Here is a 25,401-nt window from a genome sequence, read left to right on the forward strand (position 1 = left end):
ACCCCTGGTGTAGACAATAGTAGCTAGGCTGCCCCTGTCCACTTAAGGTCCCATCTGAGCCACCCAAGTTAATGGAAGGCACTCCACAGGTCACTTGTGCTTTATGTTTTAACATTGTGAACCACCCCGATATTTTAATGATATTGTGGTGTAGAAATACTTTTATTAAGCAAGCAAGCAAGCAAACAAACAAACAGATTGGTGCATTTGTACGCTGCATTTCAGCTGAAAAGGCTCCCAAATAATACATTTGTTTATTTTAGATAATTTGCTTGATGGTGACTTTCATTATTTTTGCATTCAACCTAAGAGAATGAAACTACAACCTATGAAGCTTGCTAAATGTCAGACATAGGGGATTCCCGGGAGATGGTTGTTCTTAGAATCCAACTTGCCCCACAGTGCTTAGGCAAAAGGCTGAGAGATTTTGTAGACTTATTTGTTACCCTCCCTGACCCACCAAAAAGTTTTACCTCTTTGATGCAACATCTTGGTTTAACTTCTCCCCGACAGTAAATCAGTCTTTCTTTTTAATATTACCATGAACTGCTTTTGGAAGTTGCTCAAACAAATGAATCGGGGGTGGGGGAGAGAGAAGGAAGATGATGAAAAAATACCCCTCCAGTGATTGTGTATTTGGGGAACGTCTCAATGTGCATGCCTAAATAAACTTCTGGACTTAAAAGAAAGAGTTTTGTTCTACATGGGTGAATGCTGCTCTCTAATGTCTTTGTTTGGAATTGCATTCAACATATTTCCCCAGGTATACCTAGGTACATATGAAGCCTGCTTTTACTGTACAGGGAAGGCTGCTCTATGTGGGCAAGTGGGGCTCTGCCTCCACCAGCCTCAGCCTGCCCTCAGCCAGACAGCGCCTGTCTGCATTCTTACATACAACCAGTCCAAGGAGTTACACTACTTGTCAGTTCACTCCTCCTCTTGAGTCTCAGTGCTGCCACTTGTGGAATGTAGAAGGAAAGAGAGCGGGGACAAAACTGAATGAGCTGGCTCTGCATGTCATTGGCTCTGGCTCCCCCTACTGTTACATTCTCTATCTTCCACCCTACCAGTCCTAATGGGCACCAACCTGATCATTTGTTTTTCAATGTCATGTCCTGAACTGGTTTCTGAAGCAATGTGGCCTAGGACGTCAACAGATGTGGGAGGGGAGATTGTTGTTTTTGTTGTTGTTTAGTCCTTTAGTCGTGTCCGACTCTTCATGTCCCCATGGACCAGAGCACGCCAGGCACTCCTGCCTTCCACTGCCTCCCTCAGTTTGGTCAAACTCGTCCTCTGTCGTCCTCTTCTCCTTGTGCCCTCCATCTTTCCCAACATCAGGGTCTTTTCCAGGGAGTCTTCTCTTCTCATGAGGTGGCCAAAGTATTGGAGCCTCAGCTTCAGGATCTGTCCTTCCAGTGAGCACTCAGGGCTGATTTCCTTAAGAATGGAGAGGTTTGATCTTCTTGCAGTCCATGGGACTCTCAAGAGTCTCCTCCAGCACCATAATTCAAAAGCATCAATTCTTCGGCGATCAGCCTTCTTTATGGTCCAGCTCTCACTTCCATACATCACTACTGGGAAAACCAGAGCTTTAACCATACGGACCTTTGTTGGCAAGGTGATGTCTCTGCTTTTTAAGATGCTGTCTAGGTTTGTCATTGCTTTTCTCCCAAGAAGCAGGCTTCTTTTGGAGACATTAATTGTTTCACCAAACATAGGAAGAGCCTGGCTGGATCACATCTAGTCCTGCACTCTGTTTTCACAGCAGTTAACCAAGTGTCCCAATGGGAAGCCCGAAAGCAGGGCCGGGGTATAACTGCTCTCTCCCCAGTTGTGATCCCCAGAAAACTGGCACTGAGAGACATACAGCCTCTGACACTGGAGGGCAAATACAGCCATCACGGCTAGCAGTCATTGATAGCTCTTACAAAACCACCCGAGTTGGTGGCCATCACTACCTATTGTGAGAGCACATTCAGAAGGACAACAGGAGGTAGGACCACGAAGCGAGCTGGCATAATACAAACCTTTGGTGAAACCGCATTTGGAATACAGTGGTACCTCGGGTTACAGACGCTTCAGGTTACAGACTCCGCTAACCTGGAAGTAGTACCTCGGGTTAAGAACTTTGCTTCAGGATGAGAACAGAAATTTGCATTTGCTCCATAAGATGCACACACATTTCCCCTTACTTTTTAGGAGGAGAAAAGTGTGTCTTATGGAGCGAAAAATACGGTAAGTTTATCCCCGAGTTCTCCTGCTCTCATTAACACTAGAACACTGGGATACTCAATGAAGCTGAATGTTGGAAGAATAAGGACAGATAAAAGAGAGTACTTTTTCATGCAGTGCATAGTTAAATTATGGAAGTTGCTCCCACAGAAGGCAGCAATGGCCACCAGCTTTATGACCTTAAAAGAGATTGGCCAAACTCATGGAGGATAAGGCTGTCAATGGCTGCTAGTCATGGTCTGGGCCGGATTTAGGTTTGATGAGGCCCTAAGCTACAGAAGGTAATGGGGCCCTTTATATGTCCAGCTGTCCTTTGTCAACAACAAATTGTTGCTGTTTTTTGTGTTGAATATATGCTATATGGTAATTTATGGACCTAATAGATATCAAATACAAACTCTTCTTCTTCCTCTTCTTCTTCTTCTTCTTCTTCAGCCATTTGCACATAACAAAATATGTATTTTATCAAAGTAATTGTATTATATTTTGGAAATGTACATCCAGGTTTTGTTCCTTTAATTTTTTTTTGGGGGGGGGACCCCAAGAGAGTGGGGCCTTAAGCTGTAGCTTGTTTAGCTTAAATACGTAAATCCAGCACTGGTCATGGTGGTTATTCTTTGCCTCCGTAGGGGAGGAGAGCGTGCTCTTGTGTTAGGTTTCTACTTGCAATCTTCCCACAGGCATTTGGTTGGCCACAGTGAGAACAGGATGCTGGACTGATCTAGCAGGGCTCTGCTTAAGTTTAGCAATTAATAGCTGTCCAGTCCTGTGGGAGCTTAAGGGCAGCTGGCAATCAAGAGCCCAAGTCAAGCAGAGAGATTGTCTTACAATAGTGCCAAGGTATCTTGCTAAGTTCACTGCATGACAGTTTTTCTCTGCAGGAAGCTGCTTCTGCTTCTTTTTGAATTTTAATGGCATCAAGAAACTAGAGAGGAAGCCAGTACCACCACCTACTGGCTGTAACGTGATTATTTGTCATTCGCAAGGCCTAGTACCTTGCAAGAACTTCCATTAAATCACCGACGCTGGACCTAAACAATTTTTGCCCCCTAATCTCCAAGACAAATTGTTCTTATGCCTAAATCATTCATATTGTGGAGCAGATGTTCCCTTTCGTCAGTGGTGGCTCCCACCCATTTGGACTGGTAAATAGGAGGGTAGGGAGCCCAAACAGTAGGTGGTGCCAGAGCCAACTCACTACAGTTCTATAGAATCATAGAATCTTAGAGTTGGAAGGGACACTGAGGGTCATCTAGTCCAACCCCCCGCAATGCAAGAATCTCAGCTAAAGCATCTATGACAGGTGGCCACCCAGCCTCTGCGTAAAAACCTCCAGTGAAGCAGAGTTCACAATCTCCCAAGAGAGTCTGTTCCACTGCTGAACAGCTCTTACTGTCAGAAAGTTTTTCCGAATGTTTAGTCGGAATTTCCTTTCTTGCAACTTGAAGCCATTGGTTTGAGTCCTGCTTGCCAGAGGAGAAAACAAGCATGTTCCCTCCTCTATGTGACAGCCCTTGTGATATTTGAAGATGGCTACATCTCCTCTCAGTCTCCTCTTTTCCAGGCTAAACATACCCAACTCCCTCAGCCATTCCTCATAAGGCTTAGTTTCCAGACTCTTGTTCATCTTGGTCACTTTCCTCTGCCAATGTTCCAGCTTGTCAACAACCTTCTTAAACTGTGGTGCCCAGAACTGGGTGCAGTATTCCACGTGTAGTCTGACTAAGGCAGAATAGAGTGGTACTATTACTTCCCTTGATCTGGACACTAGATCTGCACCCTCCTCCCTGCTGAGTTCTACAAGAGTACAACACTAAGATTGAAGAGGAAGAAGAGGGAGGTGGTAGTCAGGCCAACCTCTGTACATACTGGTGGTAAGTAAGAAGGGAGGATGTGGGGGCTGCCTGAGGACAGGCTGAGATTAGTGGGATAGTGCTCCATTGGCTCTAATGGACCAGCTTCCACTGCTAAAACTGGGTACAGCCTTGGGTTAGGTCTATTAATTTAAATGGACCTACTCTGAGTGAAACGTACTTGGATGCAACACAGAATGTTTACGATACGATAATCGTTACGATATGATAATCTTTATTGTCATTGTTCCATAAAGAACAACAAAATTGAAAATCTACATCAGACATTCAGAAACCAACAAGCCTGCTATCCCAGCTATCCCAGCCTGGTTAGCCCCCTAAAAACTCTGATACCCCATAATTAAATACAATATACTCCCATAGAGACTACCTTAGGTAAAGGTAAAGGAACCTCTGACCATTAGGTCCAGTCGTAACCGACTCTGGGGTTGCACGCTCATCTCGCTCTATAGGCCCAGGGAGCTGGCGCTTGTCCGCAGACAGCTTCCGGGTCATGTGGCCAGCATGACTTAGCTGCTTCTGGTGAACCAGAGCAGCGCACAGAAACGCCGTTTACCTTCCCGCTGGAGCGGTACCTATTTACCTACTTGCACTTTGACGTGCTTTTGAACTGCTAGGTTGGCAGGAGCAGGGACCGAACAACGGGAGCTCACCCCGTCGCGGGGATTCAAACCGCCGACCTTCTAATCGGCAAGCCCTAGGCTCTGTGGTTTAATCCACAGCGCCACCCGTGTCCCAGAGACTAGCTTACACTGCATTTAAAACCAAAATCACATTTGGATAAAAACTGTTTCTCAGGCGGCTAATCCTAGCCCTTATAACCCTGTACCTTGTTCCAGAAGGCAGAAGCTGAAAGAGATCATTTCCGGGCTGCACACTATCCTGCACTAACTCTGCAGCTTTCTTATGGCACCTGGAAGCATAGATTTGATCCAAGGTGGGGAGAGTGCACCTAATCATTTTCTCCGCAGTCTTTACAACCCTGGACAACATTGTTTTCCCCCTGACCGTGCAGCTCCCAAACCTGATAGTTTAATCACACAATAGATCTGGGGATCCTTATTAAAGCACAGCTGCAGCTCAAAACTATTTTTAGCAACATTCTCTTTCTGGATAGGTAATCATGACAGGAAAGGAAGCTGCACGTTTTTTCTCCATGTGTTTGTATTTATATACTTAATGTACAGCAGAACATAATAAAAGCCTGGCTGCTGACCCATCTAAGTCCAGTATCCTGTTCTCACAGTGCCCATATAGATGCCTCGAAGGGCCTGAGTGTGACAGAGCTCTCCACAATTACAATTCTTAGCTACAGGTATTCAGAAGCATATCACTAGGGCAGCACATCCCATTTCACCACTCGAGGTGAGATAGGAAGTGCTGCTTTGTCCTGCCATTGGGGAAGCTGCCCCCCCATCAAGTAAATAAATAAAAAATACCTAACTAAAAGTAGAAATTGTAGATAGATTTTGACAATTTTTTCTGAGCACCTGGGGTCAAAAGAAAGTAATTTAAAACAACTGTTGTCGACACATTTCATTCTGAATTTGCTATAGAGAGCCAGACAGAAGATGAGGGCAGGTGAGTGTCCCCCCCAACCCAACATCAATCCTGGCTACACCCATGTGCCCTGCCACTGCTCCCATCACAATCTACCTGCTCCTGCTGTCACCTGCTCTGTCACTGCTGTGAGCCCTGAGCCATCTTCCGCTGGCAAAGAAGTACCATTGCCACCAGCATCAATTTTGGGCAAGAACAGTGCTTTTTTTTTCCTGGGGGAATGCAGAGGTACACATACCCCTAAAAATTTTGTGAATCTAAGTTTGGCCTCATTGAGGGGTAGTAATTCAATATGAATAGGAAAATGAGAGTACCCCAAACATATTTTTTAAGGGGGGAGAAAAGCACTGGGCAAGAGATCTTGCCCAAAATCATATGAGATTTTGTGCGCTCTGCAAAATCTTGCGTGGCTTCAGGCAAAATTGGTGCTGTCGGCAGTGGCATTTCTCTGCTTCTGGCAGAGACAGCAGGCAGGTGGGGCACCCGTGGGCGTGCAATGTGGGAGGCTTCTGCTGACTGAAGCAGTGACCTCATTCTGCCTAACGTCTGGGCCGGCTCTGCATACTGCCTCTAACAGTGGTGGTAAAACGTAATAAGTGGATCAGACCAATGGCTCATCTAGTCTAGCATCATTTTCTCATGCTGGCCAACTAGATGCCCATTAGAAGACAGAAGGCATGACCTGAATGCAATTGTCTGTGGGGAACACAGGCATCATCCCCACGCCCCAAATGTCTAATTTCCAGAAACTCAGAGGAAGAGCCTGGCAGCTCACAAGAGCAGTACAAATGGAACATTTTTTCCACAAGGCAAAGAAGCGAAAGTATTGCTTTTTTGTTGTCTTTTTTTTACAGGGGCACATAACACAAACTCTGGCTTGTCAAGAGAGCCAGTTGGAGTGTTTGATAAGTTCCACACCATGCTCTGCTACCCACACACCTCTTTCCGTGATAAAAATAAAAAGGTTCTGCAAATATCCATCTGAGAGATTTGACGTATATTTGCCTGAGCACTCTCGCAGATAAGTTTGAAGATAAGTTTGCAATATGCTTTCTCTCCCAGTGAAATCCGTCAAGGTCAAAGATTTGCTTTAGAGATGCATTTTCAATTCCTCTTTTTGAGAGGTCACGAGTGTTGGAAAATGAGCAAGAAAAAAATTGTTACGGTCACCATCACCTTGAGCTTTGTCTTCTTCACAGGGAACGTGCACATTTGATTCCCTACAATGGTTTTCCGCGGCCACAACCCTCACTTCTATGGTGGATCTGTTTCTTCTTTTAGTCCTATTGGACGACGGCCAGCTCCCAGAGTTTAAAAAAGGGGTGGCAATTTAAGACCCTGGGCCTAATTTAATGTGGTCATCAGCCTCATTTCAAAGGGCCATCTCTACAAATGATCTGTACCTTGCTGCAGTCCACTGAGTAGGGAAGAAGGGGGAGAGATAGAGGAGGGAGTGCCTGAGGAAAAGTGGTTGCCTGAAAAGAGAGAAAGAGTTATCTGAAAAAGAGAAAAAGGTGTCTGAAAGAGAGAAAAAGAAATGGGGTGAGAGAAAGGGGGAAGGGGAAGGGTTGTCTGAAAGACAGAAAGGAGTGCTTGAAAGAGAAAGAGAGTATCTGAAAGAGAAAAGGGCAGTGTCTGAATGAGAGAGAGAGAGAGAGAGAGAGAGAGAATGGGGCGGCAGAAAGAGAAAAGCTTTAGCTCTAATTCCATCTGCCATTTGCCCTGGCCCTGTGCACTGCTGTTATGTGGCTCACAAAAGATGACCCCTAAAGAAATGGGGTGTTTGTGTGTGACTGAGTTTTTCCACCCCTGCTCTAAACTGCATAGCTGTCATCTTTCCCTTTTTCTAGCGAGGAATCCTATTCAGAATAAGGGAATTTCCCTTTAAAAAAAGAGAAATGTTGACAGCTATGCCGTCTAAACACACAAGAGAGTTCAATAATTTTTAATAGACTTTCAACACTTGTCCATAAAACTACATTCCCTAAATGTAATCAACAGGCAGGCAAATACAGAGATTAAAAATGTGTGCTTGGGGCTGTGTGTACAGTATTGTGTGTGTGTGTAACCATCTTGCCTGACCTCGACTTGGCTCTTGTAAGGCTCTTGTAAGTCTCACTCACCAGAACATTCTGTATTGAGATTTAATGATTGTAGGGGAAAGAACGTGCAGAACTCACAATGCAGTGGAAAGGTAAGAAATACCCAAGCTAGTGCCTGGGCTATATCTCTCAAGAGTTGGGGATGAGATAATAACAGCAAAAAGTGATGTGATGACTTAGGCTGATCAAAGGCCAGTGGAGGCTGCCCAGTTAGACCAAATGGAGCACCACACTATGGACTTCAGTTTGTTCTTGGCCAGCTCCCACCTGCCAGCCTGTCAGCTTCCTCCCCCTTAGTCTTTATGTTGCCTAGCAGAACTAATGGGGAAGAGGTTGTAGACAACACTACCTCTGGCTCTCATTGCTTCCAGTTCTGCCTGCCCATAGGCTCTGGTTCTGCCTACTCTTGGCCTCCCTGCTTTCAACTCTGCTGCTCAGTTGGTAGAGCATGAGATTCTTAATCTCAAGGTTGTGGGTTCAAGCCCCGTGTTGGCTGAAATATTCCTGCATTGCAGGGGGTTGGACTAGATGACCCTCACGGTCCCTTCCAACTCTGTGGTTCTAACCAACACATGTGGTGGGAATGTCCACAAATGGGACATAGCAGATAGTTCTAATGGGTACCAACCATCCTAGCCAAAGTGCCGGATATAGCAGCAGCATCCTCTGAAGAATGGTGGCCATTTATGTCAAGTGTGGAGAAAGGCCACCATTGCTACAACCCATGGGAAAACAGGTTTCCTTTTGGCTTTGTTAAAATGGTTCAGAAACTGACGCTACTGCAGATTGCTGTTGCTGTAATACACCAGTGTATTAATGAGCACTTCAGAACAATGGTGTATAATAATTGTCCTGAGATATCTGGACTGGCTGGCTATATGTTACTTGGCTCCATTTGCTGTGCTGACATTAACACTAAGGTTGCCAAGCCCTTATATATATATATATATATATAAATAGTAAATTTTATTAGTATTTTCTACACAACAAAAACAAAAAATGAAAAATAACAATACACAAAACACAAAAACAAGCATATAAAAAACCAAATCCAAATCTTACAAATTAATAATATAAACACTAAAAAGGAAAACAAACATTGAATCCCACAGCACCTCCTTTACCTCTCGTTGTATCTTCCTGTTTTCCTGTTTTCCTGATCATCTCTAACCTAGCATCTAGATATAAATCCCTCTTTCTTATTCTTTCACTTCACAAGGTTATTCCGGACTCAGCCAGATTTCTGTCCTCGAACCTTGGCTTTTAAGGTATTCATTTAGGCACTCCCATTCCTTTTTCACTTCACTTTTTGGTTTTTGTCTTATTATATCTGTCAATTTGGCTAATTCTAAATATTCTGAAAGCTTACATAACCATTCTCCCCTGGTGGGTAACTGATTCCCTTTCCAATACTTAGCCAACAGGATTCTTGCTGCAGACGTCACGTATAAGAAAAATTTACTTTTGTCTTTTGGAATATTGTCGTTTAAAATTCCTAAAAGGAATGCCTCTGGCCTTTTACTATATGATATTCTTAGTATTTTAGGCCTTATGGGCACTTTGGGATTTTTGGGAATCTCCTCCTCTGGTCATTTCTCATCCCCCACCCCCCTGGAACAGCACCCCCCAGGCAACAAACACACACACACACACACTTCAAGGTGTGTGTAAAAGTTAGATGCAGAAAAAATTAAGAGTCTTGAAAAGCACATAGAGCTGAAAGAGGAAGTGGGAGAGTGCCTCTTCTAATGTCCTCCTTCAGCTCTATGTACTTTCAAGGGAGCAAAAGTTAATCATCCTCGCCACCTCATGACAATTGGAGCAGTGAGAAGTAGGGGCTTTGAGGCTCACGGGTGCTTGAACATAATTTGGAATCCCCATACCAGCCAGCCTGAGCCCAGAGATCAGCAAAGGGACTCTGGCTGGTCAGAAGAGGAGCATTACTTGATGTGTAGAGACCTGGAAGGGAGACTTCCTAGTGGTGGTGGCGGCGCCCCCTAGTTGTGGGACTTCAACCCCCCTGGAAGCCTAGATGGAATTTTGCCACATAGTGAAGACCTATTTGATTTCTCAAGGCTCTGGAGGTTATTTATAAATGGCAATGATGACGGTGGTGGTGGTGATTTTGCCTGAATCTCCATTTTGTGTTTGTTCTTTTGCTACTGTTTCATTAGGTAAAGGTAAAGGTACCCCTGCCCGTACGGGCCAGTCTTGACAGACTCTGGGGTTGTGCGCCCATCTCACTTAAGAGGCCAGGGGCCAGCGCTGTCCGGAAACACTTCCGGGTCACGTGGCCAGCGTGACATCGCTGCTCTGGCCAGAGCCAGAGCCGCACACGGAAACGCTGGTAAGCGGTCCCTATTTATCTACTTGCACCCGGAGGTGCTTTCGAACTGCTAGGTTGGCAGGCGCTGGGACCGAGCAGCGGGAGCGCACCCCGCCGCAGGGATTTGAACCGCCGACCTTTCGATCGGCAAGCCCTAGGCGCTGAGGCTTTAACCCACAGCGCCACCTGCGTCCCCTACTGTTTCATTAGGGATGCTCAAATTACATTTTATGAATCTATATTGTTATGGCTTATGTTTAACGATTGTGGAAATGGCTTTGAGATCGCTCGTGCACAAAGTGGTATTCTACAGCTCTTGATAAAATAAAAATAAATAAACATACTTACTCTGAATCCAACTCCTGGAAATCAATAGCATTGTAGATTTCAATTTATATTGAACATTCTCTCATAATATTTTTTTTAATGCTAGTCTTGTTACCAATTAACTCCTGACCTAATTTACAGACTGCCTGCTACCTTCCCCATCAGCTTGTCAGGGAAATTACCTTCTGAGCACCCACTGTGAATTCTGCAGCTCGCTTCTGAGGGTGAATGCTCCATTCTCCCTCCCTTCCTGATCCTTAAAGGAGCACAACCACCCTTACTTTTTGACCAAGTGGTAGCATGCGAACGTGAAAGACTTTCTTGGTATGATCTGCTGTAGGTAGAAATGGGAGAAAAATTGGATCCAGTATGCATTTAAAGCCAAATCTATTGTATTTGGCCCTTTCTGAAACAATATGGGGAAAACAGCCATCCTAAAAGTCAGATCTAGTAAAAAGATCCATCCTTGAAGATTTGCACTTATCCATATTTTGCAGTGCAGTTCTCTAACCAAGCAATTTGTACAAAAATGCAGATGCTGGAGGAAAGTGTGCATAAAAATGCATATATTCATAAAAATACCAACAAATAACATTATAAAATAAAAGTGTACATTAGTCAAAACTGCATATGAAAACACTCAGTTTCATGGAATCATAGAACTGTGGAGTTGGAAGGGACCCCAAGGGTCATCTAGTCCAACCCCTGCAATGCAGGAATCTCAGTTAAAGCATCCATGACAGGTGGCCATCCAATCTCTGCTTTAAAAACCTCCAATGAAGCAGAGTTGCTTGTCGTGGACCCCCAAGACACCCCCGAATAAAAACACGGTTCATACATCATTGTTTTGGTTTTTGGCATAATTTTGGCCACAACTTTGTTGAATTACAGTATGTGAGTGGTTGCTTAGGCATTGGTTAGCGACTGTCTGTTCCCACTTGGAGGTAGGAGCAGAACTGACAACTGCACCCCTGCAGAAGTCAGTAAGGGTAAACAATTTTGGGGAAGAGAATAAAGCTGGGTGCCAGGCTCTCACCTCTCCCCAAATGCTCCCAGGGGCTCTTGCATGGCCCTAGCCCTTTGCCAGGGATTCGGACAAAAGCATGGTGAGCCCCTGGATTCCTTTAATGGAATTCCCTTGCAGCAGCAGCATTGGAGGGGCAGGCACAGCCAACCACATCCCCTCCACCAACCAAAAATTAACCAATGCCTAACCACAACCTTACAATTTGTGACAATTTGCTACGAAGTAGGCAAAACCCAAATGGCACCAGCCAATCAGCCAAATGGTAAAATTCCTACCAGGCCCCTGCCCCAAAGCAGACGACCCCATGGCAGGCATAGCAAGGTCAGCGAGAACGAACCCTAAATAAAGGGAGGGTGGGCGGGTAATCCGATGTGCTTAGCAAAAAAAGGAAGCTCAACGCTATGCACAGGGAACATATATAGCACCCCCATCAATCAAATAAAATTGCAACAATAAATTTTCCCTTGGAACAATTGAAGGTGTCCAATCAAATTCTTGGCCATCCAAACTAACCCGCCCAGCAACAGGGGATGTCATGGTTGCTCCCACCGCAACACGTGCTCTCCATGAAGGGGAACCCGCTTTGTTGAACAGCTCTTACTGTCAGAAAGTTCTTCCTGATATTTAGCTGGAACCTCCCTTCTTGTAATTTGAAACCATTATATCAAGTCCTACCCTCCAGAGCAGGAGAAAACAAGCTTGCTCCATCTCCCATGTGACAGTTCTTGAGATATTTAAAGATGGCTATCATATCTCCTCTCAGTCTCTCAGTTTCATTTGACAGAAGACATTTAGAAGGTCACCTGCACATTTTGTTCCATAACTTTCTTTCTATGAGGAGGAGATACTTGCTTCAAAAAAGAAGAAAGAAAGAAAGCTCAGAGTCTGGGGCACCTGCCCAGGGGCACCAGTGAAAGTCTTTGCAGGTCCTACGGCTTCTGTGTTGACCTCTGTTGTAAGCAATTCAGGGCGAAGGCAGAGCAAATGCTCGCTGTCATCAAAGCGCCATGTAAACAAATCAGAACAGCACCTTGTTCTCACACTGGCCAAACAGATGCCCATGCAAAGTTTGCAAGCAGAACCTCAGCACAACAGTGCTTTCCCCACCTATATTCACAGCAGCTGGTAACCAGCAGCACTTTAATCCACTTTAATATTTCTGGTATGCATTTGAATCCCTCCTGCAAAGTGCAATCTAGAGGCAACCTAAGACCCAGCCAACCGGGCCAGGGGCCTGGGTAAGCTTCACTACATCCGTGGTCCCCAGGGAGCCTGGCATCTTCTCAGGAATGCCAAGTGCAGACACCAGGCCTGTCTCTACAGAGTGCGGAGAGGGAAAGAGAATCCAAACTGTAAACAGCAGGACCAAAATACCATGAAATGGAAGAGGCAGCTGTTGGTCTGTGACATTTCTAAGCAGAGACAAAATGTATACAAATCCGAACACTTCATGAAATGTAGTTCAGTGGCCGAGCGCATGCTTTGCATGCAGAAGTCTCCCTCCCTGGTCGAATCCCTGGCATCTTCTGAGTCTGAAAACTTCTGTCTGAAGCCCAGGACAGCCAGCGCCAGTCAGTTTGTAGAGTCTACATTGTGTATCAGGGCTCATCAGCCTTCATGTGCAGCAACCAGCAATGTTGGATGCAGCGGAGTATTTCTTTCAAACTTAATTTTGGCAGGGACCCTGTGGAAGGCATCTGTGGGCATGTGTGTGCCCATGGGCACCAAGCTAGAAACACCTGCTGTAGAAAATAAGAGATCTAGATGGACCGACCAAGGGTCTGATTTGGTTTAAGGCAGCTTATCAGAAAGGGACGCAGGTGGCGCTGTGGGTTAAAGCCTCAGCGCCTAGGGCTTGCCGATCGAAAGGTCGGCGGTTCGAATCCCTGCGGCGGGGTGCGCTCCCGCTGCTCGGTCCCAGCGCCTGCCAACCTAGCAGTTCGAAAGCACCTCCGGGTGCAAGTAGATAAATAGGGACCGCTTACCAGCGGGAAGGTAAACGGCATTTCCGTGTGCGGCTCTGGCTCGCCAGAGCAGCGATGTCACGCTGGCCACGTGACCCGGAAGTGTCTCCGGACAGCGCTGGCCCCTGGCCTCTTAAGTGAGATGGGCGCACAACCCCAGAGTCTGTCAAGACTGGCCCGTACGGGCAGGGGTACCTTTACCTTTACCTTAGCTTATCAGAAGAGTCCCGCTTGATCAGGCCAAAAGCCCATCTAGTCCAGCATCTTGTTCTGACATAGTACAGTGGTACCTCGGGTTACATACGCTTCAGGTTACAGACTCCACTCACCCAGAAATATTACCTCGGGTTAAGAACTTTGCTTCAGGATGAGAACAGAAATCGTGTGGTGGCGGCGCAGTGGGAGGCCCCATTAGCTAAAGTGGTGCTTCAGGTTAAGAACAGTTTCAGGTTAAGAACAGTTTCAGGTTAAGAACAGACCTCCATAACAAATTAAGTTCTTAACCCGAGGTACCACTGTAATGATAATAATTCCTCTCTATGAAACGCCCTCCCTTCAAATGTCAAAGAGATAAAGAATTACATAACTTTTAGAAGACATCTGAAATCGGGAAGTTTTTAATGTTTGATATTTTACTATGTTTTAAATATGCTGTAAGCCACCCAGAGTGGTTGGGGAAACCCAGCCAGATGGGTAGGAGATGTCTAATAAAATTGTTGTTGTTGTTAGTGGCCAGCCAGATTTCCTAGTGGGAAGCCCAGAAGTAGACCCTGAGTGCAAAAATGTTCTCCCCGTTTGTGATTCCCAGCAATTAGTATTGAGGCATCCAGCCTCCCGCAGTGAAGGGAGAACAGAGCCATGAGGGCTTCCAGTCACAGATAGCATTACCCTCCATCAATTGCTCTAATCCATGGGTAGGCAAACTAAGGCCTGGGGGCTGGATCCAGCCCAGTCACCTTCTAAATCCGACCTGTGGATGGTCCAGGAATCAGTGTTTTTACATGAGTAGAATGTGTCCTTTTATTTAAAATGCATCTCTGGGTTATTTGTGCGGCATAGGAATTGGTTCTTTAAAAAAATAAAATAGTTTGCCCCCCCCCCCAAAAGGTCTGAGGGACAATGGACCGGCCCCCTGCTGAAAAAGTTTGCTGGCCCCTGCTCTAATCCTCTGTTAAAGGTCAACCAAGTTACCAAACTCCTGCCACAATTCCTACTTTTAATTATAACAAGTTACTTCTCACACACAACATCTTGCCTGACATACTTTAGACACAAGCCTTAAAGCCACGATTAAAAAGCACAGTGCGTCTGGACATGTGCAGAGCGCCTGTCCTCCTCCCCTTCGCTTCCCAGAGATGGGGAAGAGCTTGCAGGCGCTCCCGAAATGAAAGACTGGATTTGCGCCAGGTGAGGCATCGGCGCCGAGGGCGGCGTAGTTTTTCGGCCGTTCTCCTCTGCCTCCCCCTCCTCCACTTCTTCCGTGCGCCCCTCGCCAAAACTGGGCGGACCCAGCCGCTCGGAGGGAGGAGAAAGGGAAAGAAAGAGAAAGCGGGGAGACCGGCCAGCTCTCTCCGGTTGCTCCAGCAGCCAGGACCAACGCAGGATCTCGGGGCTTTCGAGGCGGGGCGGTATGGACGATGGCGTTGGAAGCGGCTCCGTTGACTAAGCTGAGGAGCCGGCGTGCCGCGTTGCTGCGGAAAGGAGTCAGCTTTGAATGCGAGAGCGACGGCGACAAGTAAGGGAGCAATGTTGCTATTATGGGGTGTTTGCTTTGGGAACATCGGGCTGGATCTCTTGGCGGGAGGGGGTGTCTCTCAGTAAGCCATCTGGGAGGGACGGTCCATCCGCTCCGGATCCCCACACACCTGCATTAAGTGGTTGTTGCCGTAGCTTTGCCACGTTGGGATCTAGGAGTCACAGCGCCTGCTGCAGTAGAGGATCCTAAAAGGGAGTCGTTTGGGCTGGGGTGTTGTCTCCCCCCTCCGCCGAGTCCACCCCTGCTCTCTCCTCTTACCAGAACCGAACCAGGCCCAGGAGGTAGACAGCATTAAGGAGACACCCCACCCCCAAGAAAAACCCACCCACCTGGGTTTCTTGATCCCGGATTCAGTTCCCTTCGAAGCTCTGCTGACGTTGTGTTGCATTCCAACTAAGTTCTACTCCAAGTAGACCCTCTGAAATGAACGAACCTAAGTTAGGCACGCACGTTGATTTGAATGAGTCTGTTCTGAGTAGGACTAACACTGGCTTTTTGTGCTGCCCGTTTGAAGCTGCTGTTATGTACTGTAGTTAATTATACGGTGCAAAATGTATATCTATATCGTTTGTGCATATTGGAAACAGCAGGGTCTAAGTTTGGAGAGGATCTACCTAGAAGGAAAAAGGGACTGAGGCCAGTGTTGAGAAAGAATTGCCTCAGTTTTGAGTCTGGGAGAGAAGGGGATCTCATAAAGTGTGCTTCTGAGTTCATGCAGAGTGACTTTTCTTTCCACTGAGGAGCTACAACTGGATGAGGAACTGCATATAGCCCTCAGTGGTGACTGGTGTTTGTTGGGACTGGTGGGGCAGAAGGCAAAGAGACCAGCAGGAGGTGGAACCAGAGCCAGTGATCGGCAGAGACAGACCCCATAACAGGTGGAATCACAGCCAATGAAAAGCAGAGACAACTAATTCTGGTTGTGCCCTAGTTCTCCTCCTTGCTGAGCCCTACAAGAGCAACACTGAGAATGAGGAGGAGGAGATTGACAGCCAGGACCACCCTTGGATTGAATATAACAAGGCAGGGGTGGTGTTTCCTCCCCACCCTCCAAGATGTTGTGGGACCACAATTCCCATCATCCTGAACCATTGACTGTGCTGGTGAGGGAGTGTGTTTTCTCCCCTAACTTATTTGCCTCCACCACAAGAATGCTGTAAGGGCACCTTGTAAGCATGGGTGTATCGAGGATTTATGTTAGGGGGCAGGCTTATGTCGGGGAGGGGGCAGAACCGAGCTATCTTTGACGAGATTGGTTAGTTAAGTATTTCTATTTATTTACTTGATTGTGGGGGGGGGGAGGCAGCTGCCCCCCTGTCCTCCCTGGCTACACCCATGCATGTAAGTAAGCTCACTAGAACTACTGGCCCTTCTCATTTCTGTGCTAGGCAAGGAGGAGGAAACTTCTACCCCCTGGCCACCCACATGGTTTCTGTGGCAGTTGTGGAGCAAGGATGGTCATGATCTGGTCCAATACCAGATCTGTAAGGCTGGCCAGGGGTTGCAGGATCACAGAGCACTGAGTGAGCAACTTGCTGCAGATGGGGACATTTAAAAGCTTTATCTTCAGAGTACCTCTTCAGGCTTCTCCCCCTTCAGAGTTTTAAAGGGCCAACCTTCTGCCCTGGAGATGGGCACTCATCCTCCATCCCATAGCCTCTTGTGTGGTATGTGCCATGTGTTGTTGGACAGGTGAGGTACAGCTTGAGGCATTGCATTACTCAGGCTTAGGAGAAGGCATATGTGAGGGTCTTGCCTCTGACCCGACATGCCCTGTGTGGTATGGGACGTCCTTCCAAGGGGCTGTCCGGCAGCCTCAGGTACAGTGGTCTTCTGATCTACAGCAGCCAGCTCAGAGCCCTGAGCTTGGTCCAGCTCCCTAGTTGGTGCCTCTGAGTCTGGATTGCTGCTAGGTTCTGGGACCATAGCAGTGATGGAACCCTACATTTATTCCTCTAGTCCATTCACTTGGCTGCCCACAGTTCCTCCTTCTCTGGTCCTTCTATCTCAGTGTTTTCTACACTAACCGGCAACAGCTCTCCAGGGTATTGAGGCAGGGGTTTCTCCCAGTCCTATCTGAAGATGCCAGGGAGTGAACTTGAGACCTTCTGCATGCAAGTATGTGCTCTGCCGCTGAACTATGGCTCTTCTCATAAACATACAATAAGATTCTAGTCCCTATGGTTCTGAGTAAAGTGTTAAAATGCGCAGGAGTCTGCCTTACACTGATTCAGACCTTAAGGCATCTAGCTTCCTGTGAGATGTGCACCTTAGAACATGCTCCAGAATCCTGTAACTCAGAACCAGCTCCATGGCAGAGGTTTTGATTTGTTGCTTTTGGAGGCTTGCCAATACAGAAAGTGTTCCCTGAGGGTAGAATGTTTTAATCCATTGAGAGATTAACTCCCTGCCCTAAATAAATATTAAACCTCCTCCCAATGATATGTGGTAAAATCATGCCCAGGGTGCACTTTTCATTAGAGAGTTTACACAGGAGTAGACCTACAACCTAGGGACACAGGTGGCGCTGTGGTCTAAACTACTGAGCCTAGGGCTTGCTGATCAGAAGGTCGGCGGTTCGAATCCCTACAACGGGGTGAGCTCCCGTTGCTCAGTCCCTGCTCCTGCCAACCTAGCAGTTCGAAAGCACAAAGTGCAAGTAGATAAATAGGTACTGCGCTGGCGGGAAGGTAAATGGCGTTTCTGTGCGCTGCTCTGGTTTGCCAGAAGCGACTTAGTCATGCTAGCCACATGACCTGGAAGCTGTACGCCGGCTCCCTCGGCCTATAGAGCGAGATGAGCGCCACAACCCCAGAGTCATCCACGACTGGACCTAACGGTCAGGAGTACCTTTACCTTTTGAGACCTACAACCTAGATATTCTACATCAAGCATCTGAGGCTTTACCATATGTTGTGGGACTCCAATTCCCATCAGCCCCAGCCACCATGGTCTTTAAGTAAGGATGATGACAGATGTAGTCCAATAAAATCTAGATGACCACAGGGTCCCCATCTCTCTTATAGGAAATCACAATAGGTGATATCAAACATTAGTAATCCTCGCAGGAGATCCAATGAAGTCAATGGACTTGAGTAAGTTATGTCCATTCATTTTAATGGGTCTACTCTTGCATATGATGGTTGGCTCTTCTTGAGTGTAATGTGTTTGAGGTGGTGGTGGGGGGAAATGTTCCCATAAAATTGGATCCAGAAGAAGAGACTTGAGTCCCTTTCCTCTAACATCACACTTAATTGATTTATTCTAGGACATTCTACTACCCCCCAAGAGACATTTGAATATGACTTGGGGGCCTAAAAATGTCCCTCCCAAATTATTTGTCTATTGTAGTTTAATTGGCTTTAACCCAAGCCAATTGTTCCAGAAGGATGTCTTAAAACTGGGCTTGGAGAAACCTGGTAAATTAAGTTGAAATTAAGGAAGCGCTTCTCCAGGTGACCTGCATTCATCCTGATTTGCTTGCACAAAGCTTGTGTGGTGGTTAGAGTTTGTCTGATCTTTATCACACACTTGTTCTGTTCCGTTTACGGAGTGGTTCTTCTGCTTTGAGCATTAATCCTGCATCTTTCCTGATTTGCTTGCAGGGTGTGTATGCATCTTCCTGTTCGTCATTTGTTCACCCTACAATGGGGGGGGCACTCCAAGTGTTGGGGTTCAAAGTGATGCACCCGGGGCAGAATGGCCCTAATTTGACATATCTTCCTAAATACAGTGGTACCTCGAGTTACAAACACTTCAGGTTACAAACTCCACTAACCTGGAAGAGTTACCCCGAGTTGAGAACTTTGCCCCAGGATGAGAACAGAAATCGTGTGCCGGTGGCACAGCAGCAGCAAGAGGCCCCATTAGCGAAAGTGTGCCTCTGGTTAAGAACAGTTTCAGGTTAAGAACGTACCTCCGGAATGAATTAAGTTTGTAGCTAGAGGTACCACTGTACATAAAAATGTAATGCTGTTGTCATATTGAAGTTTGTGTTGTGACCAATAGGGGGCCACCCCAACTCCAGCATGATAAATAGCGGGCAAGTGAGCCAGCGAGCAGCTATGGTGGCAGGTGGCCCAGGCGAGCAGTTTAATGGGGAGGAGGAAATCAATCCACAGAGAGGGTTAGCAAGCCACTCTGTGAAGCGCCCCCTCCTTTAAATGTGGCAGCAGCAGCAGCAGGTTTTACAGAGTGGGGAGAGGTGCTTCACCAAGTCGTTTAGCAAGCCACTCTGTGAAATGTCTCATCCTTTAAAATGGGTTGGGATGAGCTGTGGGGGTGAGCTGTATGGGGAGCGATGAAAGGGTGGGTGAAGTGTAAAGGAAGGGGAGTTTGTCTGGTGTGGGGGAAACACAGTTGACGAATGGGCTGGTGGGGTGACAGGGTTGGCAAGCAGAGAAAACAGGGGTGCATCCCCTAGTAAATTGGTATAAATATAAATAGAAAGGATGTGAATTGGTGCGGGCTAACCAGGAAACTGTTTTTTGGGTTGCGGCAGTTTGAAGCTGTCAATTCAGCATTCAGCGTTGGTGAAAAAAGCAAATCTCATGCTGGGGATTATTGGAACTGGGGATGAATATAAGACAGTTCAGTGTCTGTCATGCCGTTATATAAATCCAGAATGCAGCTGCACTCGGAATACTGTATACAACAGCTAGTTCTCTCTCTCCCCAGAAAAATAAGAATAACATAGCTATTAAACAAAAGTGCAAAATAGAAGATTTGAGATCCATTTTAGACTAATAGGGAATGGTAAATATGGCCTCACACATCACCAACTTTCTCATTCCAGTAAGAAATTAAAAAACACCCGCCTATCAACAGATTTGTTGAATTTGGGACTGCTTTATGTAGCAAAAAAGAAGAATGCAACTTTATAGAATTCTGCACAGCGTGGAGAATGTTTGCACAGCTGTATCTATCAATCTATAGCCATACATATATCAAATCTCCATCAGGGTCATGCAATGAAATTGATCGGTTGGCAGTGGGCTGAAGCCAGACAAATGAAAGTATTTCTTCATACTATACATAATTAATGTATGAATTCGCTGCCACAAGATGCTGTGAAGGCCACTCTGTTAGATGGCTTTAAAAGGGGAATTAGATGAATTCCTGGAGGAGGAGAGAGAGAGGCTATCAATGGCTATTAGCTGTGTTGGCTGAATGGAACATCCACCATGAGGCTCTAAACCCCTGAATATCTAGTTGCTGGAGAATATGAATGTCTGCTTGCATTCACAGTGAGCTTCCTAAGAGCATCTGATTGGCTACTGTAAGATATGGAACACTGGACCAAGTCGAACCCTTTGATCTGATCAAGGAGAGCTCTTCTTATAATATTTAGCCTATCTATGTTTCTCTGAAATTCTCCAAGACAGGAGGCTGATGCAGCAGGTGGCGCTGTGGGTTAAAGCCTCAGCGCCTAGGGCTTGCCGATCGAAAGGTCGGCGGTTCGAATCCCTGCAGCGGGGTGCGCTCCCGCTGCTCGGTCCCAGCGCCTGCCAACCTAGCAGTTCGAAAGCACCTCCGGGTGCAAGTAGATAAATAGGGACCGCTTACCAGCGGGAAGGTAAACGGCGTTTCCGTGTGCGGCTCTGGCTCTGGCTCTGGCTCTGGCCAGAGCAGCGATGTCACGCTGGCCACGTGACCCGGAAGTGTCTCCGGACAGCGCTGGCCCCTGGCCTCTTAAGTGAGATGGGCGCACAACCCCAGAGTCTGTCAAGACTGGCCCGTACGGGCAGGGGTACCTTTACCTTTACTTTATGTTTCTCTGAAATTCTCCAAGACAGGAGGCTGATGCAGCAGCCTTGTTATAGTTTAGGAGAGTTTGCAATCTAGCCCTCCCACCTGTCATTAAAAACCATTACTAAGCCCCCTCCACCCACCCACCCACCCACCCACCAGGAGTTGTATGCAATGTTAGACCTAATCAGAGCAGGCCCATTGAAAGTAATGACCCTAAGAGAGCTATTCATTTCAATGGGTCTACCCTGAATAGGACTATTAGTGGCTACACTCCCTGGGTATTAAAGCACAGATCACTTATCAGCCCAGTATGCACATAGTGGCAAACCATAGCTTATTTGGGTTTACTGTGAACGAACACAGAACATTCCCTACTCCCTTCTCTTCCCTGGCAGGGAGAAAACAAATCAGATGGGTTGACTTAGCATTATGTGAGAATGGACATTCTTGGAGGGTGCAATGAACAAACCTTGGTTTCCCCACTTCATCTGATCTCTATAGTCAAACAAATTGGGATGGATACTCAATAAACAAGCTTTCTGGAAGCAACCTGTGAAAAGTGAGAGGAGATAGACCACAGTCTATCAGCAGATCTATTGAAAATTCCCTGTGGAGCCTTTCATTATTGAATTAGTCCCCCCCCCCCCACTCCAAACTGTTCTTTCATATGGTTTGGCGCACAGTTTGGGTGTTGTTGCTCAAACTGCTATACCGTAACATCTGTGCCTATTTGTTATTACTTTCCAGGTGCCTCCCCTCTTCTTCCCCCCATTTCTTGAAGGCCTTTAAATTCAGCACGGGCACCTTTGTCCAGCATGGAGATGAGAAAGCCTTCACCTGTTGAGTTTCTGTCTGCTTGGCAACTAATAAAGATTCAAGGATCGTGTCAAGAGATGGAGGATAGCTTATCTTTCTATTTAACAGGGTATTTATGTTCAGTACTACAGCTTAATGTAACCGTGATGTTTCTTTGGCTAGATTTCCCCCTCTTCCCTTGGTTCTTCTAGGATTTGTTTTTCATAGGACTAGGCAGAAATACCCTTCCTTTTTGGTTCCTCGTGGTTTTGGCATGTGCCTGTATGAATTTATTGGAAATTACAGCCTTAGCCGTGACGGTGACAATGTTGGATTCCTTTGCTGCAATGTTGCTTTGAGGTCTTAAAAGCTGGCGACTGATGAGAGTGGATTTTAACATTTCCCCCAGCGCTGTGAACAGAGTGCGCCAGGTCTCTTGATGGCTTTGCTATTATCATCCTTGTCCCATTTAAAATAAATAAATAAATGTTGTGACAACTCTTCTAATTGATTTCTAGGCCACATTTTTACCTGAATTGGTTTGCATATGTAAATATTTGATTTCTGTCAATGTGATGCGAGGTAGGTTGGAGGAAACATCACAGTAGCAATTCATCCTCGATCCCTTTAATTAAAATTGGATGCCCACTGTTACTCTTTTTCTCCTGAAAAGGTTTCACTTTTTGAACACATAGGAGCAAGAGGCCTCTGTTTCTGCATGAAATACTATTTCCTGATTAGAAAGGGGCCTAGCTGAGAAAGGAGAGATTGTCTCTCACTGGCAGAGGACACGTTTTTGCATGCAGAAGGTTCCTATGTTAATTGGACTTCATAAATGGGCTCCCTGCCTCTCTAAGTGGCAAAGTATAGGGTCACTTGCCTCAAAACGTGCTGCATTTGGGGGCCTCTTCTGCTGAGTAGAGCCCTGGACCTCTGCCTTAAACTCCAGCTCTGACAGCACTGCTGAGCAAAGGATGGGGGGAACCTCTGCCCGAGATTCTGGAGAACTGCTGCCAGGGCAAGGGGGGTCCCAAGGGGGACACTCCAGAAGCAAGGGGCCAGCGGCAACTCCCAAAGCAGCAGCTGGAGATCGGGACCAGCTTCCCCACCAGGGCGTAGCGGGGGGGAAGAGTCCCATGTGTCAGGGCCGGCTTCCCCTCCAGTGGGGAGAGAAGATGAGGCAGGGCTGACCACGCCCCTATCGCTGAGTGAGGGAACGGAGGGGAAGTCAGACCCAGCCAACCCCCCCCCCGAAGGGGGACGCAGTGATAGGAGCAGTGTAACGGTCAGGAGGAAGGTTGCCGGCTGGGCGCGCGCGCCAAGTTCAAATGCACAGGAGCGTGGGACAGCAGGGAGGTCGGATTGGGAGCCAGGTCCTAAAGCACGCCGGAAGCAGGGGGAAGAATCCGGGGAATCAGCATCAGAAGAGTCCAGAAAGGGCGACACCCCAGCGGGCAGAAGGACCCAGAGGAGAAAGGAGCAGAGGAGGAGGTGGAGCAAGGCTAGGGTCTTGAACTGGTGTCGAGGGGGAGGAGATTCAGATGGAGCTTCGGCGGTCTAAGGTTTAAGATGTAGAGCTGCGCGCTACGGCTTTGGAATGGAAACTGAACTTCAATAAAGACTTTTGTATATAATGACGACCTGGCGTTGGTCCTTTGTGAGCTGGGACCTTGGGCAGCTCTGACATGTGTGTTGATATCTGTCTCTGTCTATCTATCTAATGTTAGCAGTGAAGTTAGAAAGAGATGCAATGCAATAAATGCACACTGTGTGATTACTGCATTAAAGCTTTATTGTATATAAAAATAATTACATGACATTTTGCAAAGCAGTCAAACATGGCAGTTGTAACCTGCTTAACAACTGTAGTGGAATTAAAAGTCCACTTGGTTGTATCCAGTACTAGGCCTACTCAGTGTAGAACCATTGGAAATAATAGACATTACTAATTCAGGACTTTTAATTTCAATGGTCTGCTCTTAACCCGCTACAGTGGTACCTCAGGTTAAGTACTTAATTCGTTCCGGAGGTCTGTACTTAACCTGAAACTGTTCTTAACATGAAGCACCACTTTAGCTAATGGGGCCTCCTGCTGCCGCCGCGCCGCTGGAGCCCGATTTCTGTTCTCAACCTGAAGCAAAGTTCTTAACCTGAAGCACTATTTCTGGGTTAGCGGAGTCTGTAACCTGAAGCGTATGTAACCTGAAGCGTATGTAACCTGAGGTACCACTGTATTTCTGTTTGGGCCAGAGGATGGAACTGAGCTACTTGACAAGAAATTAGACAGGGTGAGATCTGGGCATTATCAAAGGTTCCTCAGTCAGAAGGTCAGGAATGCAGAAGCAGACCAGCTTCCCCAAAAGACTGTGTCATCTGCTTCCACCCTTCTGAGGAGACAGCAACCCATGGCTGCACTTTTGGTTCAGTGTGGGAGGCATGACAGGCCTAGATGATGCTCCACATGAAGAGGGTGCACCCTAGAACATTTCCCCTGAATCCTCTTGTGACACACACACAAAATAGCCTACTGAACAGTGGTAAAATTCACTTCCCTTGCTGCGGCCATTTTTGCTTCTGGCCCTTCCCATCCCTGGAATGTGGCCCTTGTGCTGAAAAAGATCTCCCACCCTTGCTGTGAGTTAATGCTTAGAACGCGCCCTGATGGAGTTTTCAAATATAGAGCTCAAGGTGGACAGGTTATAGAGCTGGAGTACAAACAACTGGGATGGTATCCGCCATAAAGCCCCCTTAGAGTGAACAGGGATAGCAAGAGATTTATTTTAATTAGAAAGTGTTGTGACGTGGGGTTTGTGATTTCAGCTCTCTTGACATAATATGCTGGAGACAGTTCTCTAGTAACACTTCTTTATTAAAGCAACAAGACTGAGACCTGAGGAGGGGAGAGCTACATTTATAGGGACAGGGAACTAGCTAGAAAGGATACATTTTGGAGGGAACAATATCAGGCAATCACAGTCCTGCCTTTTGGAGGAAACCAATAAGACAGAGGATCCAAATACAGCAGCTTAAATGAACCAATAGTAGCTGTACCCTCTGGAACCAAAAGGCAGTTACTTTACCCTAATGCAAATACAGACAATAATAATACAGATATAAAATCCTTTGACTCAATACACAACAGAAAGTCCCTGATTAATGTTGCTCTTTGGCTTCTGTCTCAGTTTTCACCCCTTTTTTTCTCACAACCAGGAGGGAACACCCGTTTCTGAGATGACTCTGGTGATCATTTTACTGGAGGGCTCAATTATATTTTGAATTGCAGAGCCACTTGCAAAATTCCTAAATGTAGCCATTTCATAATCCACAATCTGTGGTTGCTTTTTGAATTCTCCCCACCCAATTTTTTAAATGAACTTCAGTATTTTATAAATAAATGTTATTCATTTTTGTGCTTAACAGCTTGCCTGGTACAAGTAGGTGATCAGGAATTTCCTGCAGGCAAGTGTCCAAGCCCCATTCCTCTTCCACCAACCTTCTTGGTTTCTATGCCAGCAAAAAGGATGGAAATCCTTTTGCTCTACTAACAGCCTGGAAATGCAACAGGCAGACAGAGAAGAGATAGATCAATGTCTTCCTTTTCTACCAGTCCACTTGGCCTTTTTGTTTTACTAGCTTTCTAAGAGGCTAGTACTCTATGGGCTCCTCCAGATGACATTTTTATTGAGC

At 46.5% G+C, this 25,401-nt stretch overlaps 1 protein-coding gene across 2 annotated transcripts in view; it reads left to right on the top strand.

The window, feature by feature from the left end:
* The first annotated feature begins 14,854 nt into the window (after nt 1-14,854).
* The window catches only part of GARNL3 (GTPase activating Rap/RanGAP domain like 3), a 119,002-nt gene continuing 108,455 nt past the window's right edge, over nt 14,855-25,401 (top strand). The window contains exon 1 of one of the 2 annotated variants that reach the window (XM_079962018.1): nt 14,855-15,147. In XM_079962018.1, coding sequence (XP_079818144.1) covers nt 15,050-15,147 — 98 coding nt within the window. In that variant the 5' untranslated portion in view covers nt 14,855-15,049. The remainder of the gene's footprint in view (nt 15,148-25,401) is intronic. The other variant, XM_079962022.1, reaches the window with a different exon arrangement.

This window comes from Podarcis cretensis (genome assembly GCF_951804945.1).
Source record: "Podarcis cretensis genome assembly, chromosome: Z".
NCBI classification, from domain to species: Eukaryota; Metazoa; Chordata; class Lepidosauria; order Squamata; family Lacertidae; genus Podarcis; species Podarcis cretensis.